The 7,442-nt window shown below is 44.6% G+C and overlaps 1 protein-coding gene across 1 annotated transcript; it reads left to right on the top strand.

The window, feature by feature from the left end:
• The first annotated feature begins 511 nt into the window (after positions 1–511).
• LOC124649523 (4-coumarate--CoA ligase-like 3) lies at positions 512–4,947 on the top strand. Its single transcript, XM_047189134.1, has 6 exons — positions 512–1,576; positions 2,694–2,883; positions 3,451–3,587; positions 3,676–3,743; positions 3,842–3,944; positions 4,562–4,947. The coding sequence occupies exons 1-6, from the start codon at positions 512–514 to the stop codon at positions 4,712–4,714; spliced, it is 1,716 nt and encodes a 571-aa protein (XP_047045090.1). The 3' UTR covers positions 4,715–4,947.
• Positions 4,948–7,442: the final 2,495 nt, after the last annotated feature.

The raw sequence follows: 7,442 nt of genomic DNA, 5'->3' as shown, positions 1-7,442 counted from the left end.
ACGTGTGTCTAGCGATGCCGCTGACCTCGAGACAAAAATCCTCCAAACATTGTAAAGTTTGGTCAATTATATAAAATAATATATTGATGTGTGTTGACTATCACTGTTGCTGATATAAATGCATGCCTACCAAACTAACGGACGGGTAACCGTTACTCACAACTTATAAATAAGCATTTTATTCTTCTACTACCTCCGTCCATAAATAAATATATAAAATTTGTCTACGGAGGGAGTAAAAGAGGTAGGCAAATCACACAATTTTCGTCCACTTGGGTTTTTTCTTTATTAACCGAAAACGTGCTTCCCCTGATGAGATGCATCTTTATGCTGTTTGCATGGATCAGAACGTGAAGGTTGGAGACGTGGCACATCAGAGGCATGAGCTGAGCATGAATCGTCATCGCCCGCAGGCCGCAGCGGTACTCCCTATAAATAAACTTGTTGCAAACCCCCCATCATCTCCAACCAAGTCATTAGCGCAGAAACTGCAGCAAGAGCACCAGCAGCAATGGAGGGCGCCGCGCAGGACCCGACCGCCACCACCTTCTACTCCGCCGCCACCGGCCTCTACGCCAGCACCCACGCTCCCATCCCGCTCCCCGCCGACCCCGCCCTCTCCCTCGTCCCGCACCTCTTCTCCCGCCTCCCTCTCCACCACCACGGCCAGCCTCATTCTCCCCCGTGCTTCATCGATGCCGCAACCGGCGCCTCTCTCACCCGCGCCGACCTCCGCCGCCTCGTCTCCTCCCTCGCGCACGGCTTCCGCCGAGACCACCACATCCGCGCGGGCGACGTCGTGCTCCTCGTGCTCCCAAACTCCATCGCCTTCCCCGTCGCCTTCCTCGCCGTCCTCGCCGCCGGCGGGGTCGCCACCACCATGAACCCCTCCAGCTCCCGCGCCGAGATCGCCGGACGCCTGCGAGACACCAATCCCTCCCTCATCCTCGCCTCCTCCGACAACGCGGCGAAGCTGCCGCCCTCCGCAGCCCCGGTCCTCGTCGTGCCGGACACCTTCCCAGCCGCGGAGGACGAGTACGCGCCCTTCCGTGCGCTGCTCGATTCTTCCGCCGCCGGCGCCGGCGCGACCGACGAGTTCCCGTCCGCGGAGGTGGGCCAGGACTCGGACGCCGCCTTCCTCTACTCCTCGGGGACCAGCGGCCGGAGCAAGGGCGTCGTGCTCACGCACCGCAACCTTATATCCATGGTCGAGCTCTTCGTGCGCTTCGAGGCGTCGCAGTACGCGCCACCTGCTTGTGACAATGTCTACCTGGCCGCGCTGCCCATGTTCCACGTCTACGGCCTCTCCCTCTTCGCCGTGGGCCTCCTCTCGCTCGGCACGCCGGTCGTGGTCATGAGGAGGTTCGACGTAGGCGAGGCGCTCAGGGCCATCCACAGGTTCAAGGTCACGCACTTGCCGCTCGTGCCGCCGATCATGGCGGCGCTGCTCAGAGCCAAGTCCGCAGGCGCCTTGTCGTTGGAGTCCTTGGTACAGGTCTCCAGCGGTGCAGCTCCGCTCGGCGGCAAACTCGTTCAAGACTTTCTCCAGGCTTTCCCACACGTCGATTTCATTCAGGTACAAACATTTTTTTAATTCCAACTCGATCTTTGCAGTCTACTCTTCTGAGAAACAGAGGTAGGCTGTCCACTTGTCCATGCTCTGAGTATACCGTACGTAGTATTAGTTAGATTGCCTTGTCCACATATGTGAGGAATATTCTATCTATCTACTACTTCTTCTCATGTATTCAGGGGCCTTCTCACCTTATAAAGTTCAGTCTGCCAATTTTATGCAATTAAAGATGCAGTTGATTTTACTTTGTTACTTTGAATGGAGTTATCAAGTAGGGATTAACTGGTTTAAAACAAATTTTCCATATGGCAGTGTATCACGTTAGGTAAACTGCAAATTATTATGCAATTGAAGCACTCAAAGTAGGATAGCTGTACTGCTTTGTTTTTCTTTGTAGTTTTGCTCTTAGCTTTGCCCTGTTTTTTTTGTGCTGGTTTTTGTCGGGCTTTTTTTCTCTCTGGCTTGTAAGACCCGTGTCATCTTAATGCCTTCTTCTAATACAAAGTGACGCAAACTGCGTGCATTATTCTGAAAGTCACTGCTCCGACCCCAACTGCTTGCAATATTTAACCATGGCTGTCTATTGATTAATGGTATATTTGGCCGTATGAGCTCTCTACTAATGGCAAGTTCTTACTTGCTTATTAAGTTGTTACAGGAAAGTTTTAAATGGAAGTAATATATTCCATTTGTAAAGGAACAAACCATTTTTATTTTACATGCCACATCAAACGGATTAGCAGAATTATATTTCTTCTAGAACTATATGATCATTTTTTGTGTGGTGTACATATCACGTTTTGTGAACTCTTGTCTCAAATAATAAGTTTATCCTTGCATCGTAGGTATGTCACACAATAAATCATTGTATACATGTCCTAGTAGGAGCGCTTGAAGTTAAGAAAAAAATATGTATTTTCCATGCTTCAAATTAACATATACTATATACGCATCTGTTATTAATGACATGAAAAATAAATTAATTTATCTTTCTTTTTTTGTCATTGATGGCCTATTACCTCCTAAGGGGCGATACTGTTATTAGTGGTTGATCACATCAAAATTAAGTCCCACTAGTACTCCCTTAATTTCGCTAAGTAAACTTTCACACTTTGCACAGGGCTATGGCATGACAGAATCGACGGCTGTGGGAACTCGCGGATTTAATACTTCAAAGCATAAGAAGCATGCCTCTGTGGGCCTTCTAGCCCCAAACATGCATGCGAAAATACTTGATGTGGAAACGGGCTTCTGTTTACCTCCAGGCTCTTGTGGGGAGTTGTGGCTCCATGGGCCAGCTATAATGAAAGGTAGCATTTCATGAGCCAACTGAATCATTTCAGCAAAAAAAAAAAAGAAAATTCAGTTTGCACTCCGATGCAAACCCTTGTGCAGTTACAAACATATCACTCCAACAGATTTGTATATTTTTAAAGTAAAAATAAAACATGCATGTTACTAAACCTGACAAGCCTAATTTACTTAACTCACTGGTAGCTGTTTATTAAGGTTCCTATCAAGACTTGACATGTATGCACTTTCTCTGCTATCCTATTTAGCTCCTTTAGGTAATAGAATGTTTCCTTGTACTTGCACCTGATTTCGTCGTCATCTTAATGGTTACCATCCCTTTGTGTATGTGACATGTGCACTGATTATCATTGTATTTGAATACAATAATTATCTAATTTGCTGCAAAAGGAATTATTTATACTGCACTGTATGGGAATTTTTGTTCCTTTGACAGTTAAACAGAGTTAGCTCTCGGATATAGTCTAGCATCATGTGGCTGCTATCTTTCCCACTTAAATTACACTTTGATGTATTCCATATTTTGTCCCCTCATTTGTATTTGGGTTCATGAATTTTCTTCACAGGTTACTTGAATGATGAAGATACAGGCGCAAGAAGTGATGGCTGGTTGCAGACTGGCGATCTTGCTTACTTTGATTCATATGGGTACATTTACATAGTGGGCCGTTTGAAAGACACAATTAAGTACAAAGGATTTCAGGTATGGCTTTAGCAGTCCTTGAAAATACACTGTTTATCGTCTTATTTGTGACAAATTGTGAATAACAAATTACCATTCTGAATATCAGATAGCTCCGGCTGACCTTGAAGCTGTTTTGGTCCAGCACCCTGAAATTGTTGATGTTGCTGTAACATCGTAAGTTTGAAACCTTTTCGTTAATATGGCAGCAGTTGAATTTACGTGTTGTCATGCAATTGAGCCTTTTTTCTTTCCTTTTCCTTATTGTTCCATAGCGCTGAAGATGAAGAAGCTGGAGAGATACCAGTAGCTTTCGTGGTGAGGAAATCTGGAAGCACTCTGACATGTGTGCAAGTGATGGAGTATGTGGCCAAGCAGGTAAAAAGATGCTACAACACAGCGCATCACACTCTTCTGCTTCCTTCCTTGAAATTGCCGCGTCATACATCCGTTTTACTTGTAATATTGTCAGACCACTCGAACCTTACAAACATCCTGAGAATCTTGAGATATTAGTTGTTGTCAAACAGTATCCATGAGTGATTGCTGTGCATGCTCCCCACCTGTCCTGACCTGCTGTACGGATGGAAATGCATACTCACTAATATGAGGTCAGGTTGTTTGGCACACATACCATTCTTTCCTCCAGACTTAGTGTCGTATAATAGGTCAGGCTGGCATGCACTCCTTACCTCCCTTTGTTGACCTATCAATTGGATCCATGATTCATTCAAGAATGATGCACGGTGCTGAACAAAATAAAGTAGCTCAGCTGTTCCTGGTAGACATTTTCAGGCAGACAGGAAGGATGAGAGGTTCAAGAAAAGCTTGCGTCAAGAATTTGTTGTTTCTTGTTGACCATGTCTAAATAGCACATGATATGAGATATGATAGGACTACTTTATTATACATTGAAATACGATTGCAATTTGTGGACAGTAACAAGAATTTTCGTCCGCTGAAGCTGCGAACTGATCTGATGATGGTGCGTGCAGGTGTCCCCGTATAAGAAAGTTCGGAAGGTAATATTCGTGGAGGCAATTCCCAAGTCAGCTGCTGGAAAGGTTCTGAGGAGGCTTCTCAAGGACTCTCTGACCCTTGATGCTGCTGCTTCCAACAACAAGACCAATCCCAGTTCAAGGCTGTAGCAAGAGGCTAGCAGCTCCGCAAAATTGATTGAGTGCATGTGTTATTTATTGTGATTTTTCTTTTTCTTTTTGTGATATATGGAGTATGTTGGTCCGCCAGGGATTGGGATTTCTGGTAGTTGTTGGGTACAAATAGTACAATACCATCATACCATACCACCGTAGGATGAATTCTCGAAAAAAGTACTATTTGATGTTAAGTCAAACAATGGAATGCACGTGTGTTACTCCATCCGTTCCAAATTACTTATACTGACAAAGTTGAGTCAAGTAATTTGGGACAAAGGGAATACTATACACAGAAAGAATTGTTGAAACAACATAATAGAGTATTTATTGATTCTTGTGATGGATGCATGATTTTTCCGGAGACAGTAACCATAGAGCTCTTTATCAAAAAAAAGTAACCATGGAGCTACTAAAATGGAACTTGAGGAGTTTCATCATAGCAACAAAAAGAGAACTCTGGAAGAGAGAATATTTGAATGGAATGTGCTGCTGGCATTGTGATGCAATGCTTTGGAATAGAAGAAATGACACATCGGGTAGCTAGACTCATTGTCTATGGAGGTAGATATGTCCAACTAAATAGTTAAACACCAATCAACCAAGCAAGGAACTGCACGTATCCATAGTTCGACACACCTTTGTCTGATTAAATTAGGTAAGCATCTGTTTCGATCTATTCGCATATCTTCTGGAGAGAACATATAATAAATAAGCACTGAAAACAGGGACGCTGGCAGGAGATGGCCATGGAAAAGTCCAAGGACTTGTGAACTTCTGCTTGAATACGTCAGGCAGGTCTAATAAAACATAACAAAACATTTGTTTCATCAGTGTATACATTTATTCTCTCCTGAGATCGGGCTTACTACAATATAAGGGGTTGCATGAAAAAAATCACTGCATATGTTCACAATTGTACAATTTATTCTCTCTGGAAATCTGAATAATGAAGGATATACTACTAAGGAGTTGCATGGAAAAAAAATCACTGTGTTTACATTTTCCTTCGCTTGGCTTGTTTTGGGTCTGAGAGACGACGATCCTTGTGTCTCGTCACATCTTTCTGGTCTCCGGCGGTGCTGCACGCACAATTTACGCCCATTGTCTAGTAGTTATTTGTCCTAGTTAATAACTGTAAGCAGGAATTGTGCCGGCTTGCTTCTTTTCCCTAACCAAGCTATGATCATATTGTCGCCCTGGGTCGAAAATGTAAGTGATACCTCCCGCCTTCTGCCCTCTAGGGTCACACAACCGCCAACAAAAGTCGACCCATTACAAGATGTGAAACCTTTATGGTTGAGCATTGGCACAAAGACAACCCCTTCAACAAGGAGACGGTGTACGTGAGTTTAACACATATTTTAACCCAAGTATTAAGTGATGTTCTAGTTACCGTCTTATGGTGGATCTTCCAATAAATACTCCACCCATTTACTCTACAAGAATTCTTTGCGGCGACCCTCCTAGATAGCCACCCAGACAATTACTGGAACTCGTCTAGGTCGATGGAGCTCGTCCTGGTCGTGCATCGGCTCGATCAAGATCCTCTTCAAACAAACCGAGTAAATAGTCCTCCACCTCCTCATACAGACCTTCACTTGTGAGCAAAAGGGGAAAGGGAGACAAGAGTGGTGTTTTGTCCCGTGCACGAAACCATTATGTTTCGTTGCATAACAAAAAAAATTATAAAAAGATCCAAAATGTGATGAAATGTAATGAAACTTGGCAGCATGATAAAACATGAAACATATTAAATTAATCTAAGGGCACAAATATGCAAGATCAGCTTTTACTCGTATGCACACCTTCGGCGTGCGCGTAGCAAAGACGTAAAACTTCTCCATTGTATTGCCACCCAAAAGGCTGCACATGACAGAGGAGGAGCCACCTCTTATGCCCAAGTTTTCAATAAAGACAAGCAGTTCAATCATTCAAATTTTTATTTAGTTCTAACATTCCAAAATTTGGATTTTTTTTTAAGATGTTGCCTCCATCGCATTGTTTGCTTCGCGTAGCAGCATGTGTTGGCGTCGATCGATGCTCCAGCCTGCTTCCCTCCTCGGTTGCATCTCAGAATTAAGGGAGCGACTGGCGCCCCGGTCGATTGAGAATTCGCTTAGCATTGCCCGAATCTCACCTGTAACCCACGAGCAACTCCATGTACCGGTGTGAGGCAACTCGCGCGCAAAAATCATGACCCAATCCAAGAATTGAGGGCTTGACACTAGTAGAAAAAGAGGCTTCCATACGTCCCATTTAGTCCCCAAAATGTCCGAAACGCGACTAATGGGGTCTTTAGTCGCGGTTCGGGAGACGAATCGTGACCGAAGATCTGGGCCCAGCGGGCTCGGTCGACAGCTGGTGGACGGGAGGGGCTTTAGTCGCGGTTGGCCAAGCCAACCGGGACTAAAACCCACCCCTATAAATGCACGTCAGCACACTTCACTTAGCAACTTGGTGTGCCACTTCTATTCACAAGGGGTGGTGGGTTCGCCTTTGGATCCACTTATGCACACAAGGTGTTCGATGAAATGCCCGAGAGCATGAAACAAACATGATATGAAGAGTCCGAGCCACACTTGAGCTTTCTCTTTTTTTTTTCCTCCTCGATCGCGGTTAGCAACTTGAACCTTTCATGTGTCATTGATAAAAATATGCATGTGTGTAGTTCATTGTTTAATTTCTATTATTTCTAGCTAGTTAGTTTAACAAATGCATG

Source organism: Lolium rigidum, chromosome 4 (genome assembly GCF_022539505.1).
Source record: "Lolium rigidum isolate FL_2022 chromosome 4, APGP_CSIRO_Lrig_0.1, whole genome shotgun sequence".
NCBI lineage: Eukaryota > Viridiplantae > Streptophyta > Magnoliopsida > Poales > Poaceae > Lolium > Lolium rigidum.
Note: the sequence above shows the minus strand (reverse complement) of the source record. Positions and strands in the feature narration are given on the sequence as shown.

Coding starts and splice junctions, on each gene's coding strand:
- LOC124649523 (XM_047189134.1), top strand. CDS start 512: ATGGAGGGCGCCGCGCAGGACCCGACCGCCACCACCTTCTACTCCGCC. Junction 2,884..3,450: donor TGGGCCAGCTATAATGAAAG/GTAGCATTTCAT, acceptor TTTTCTTCACAG/GTTACTTGAATGATGAAGAT. Junction 3,945..4,561: donor TGGAGTATGTGGCCAAGCAG/GTAAAAAGATGC, acceptor TGGTGCGTGCAG/GTGTCCCCGTATAAGAAAGT.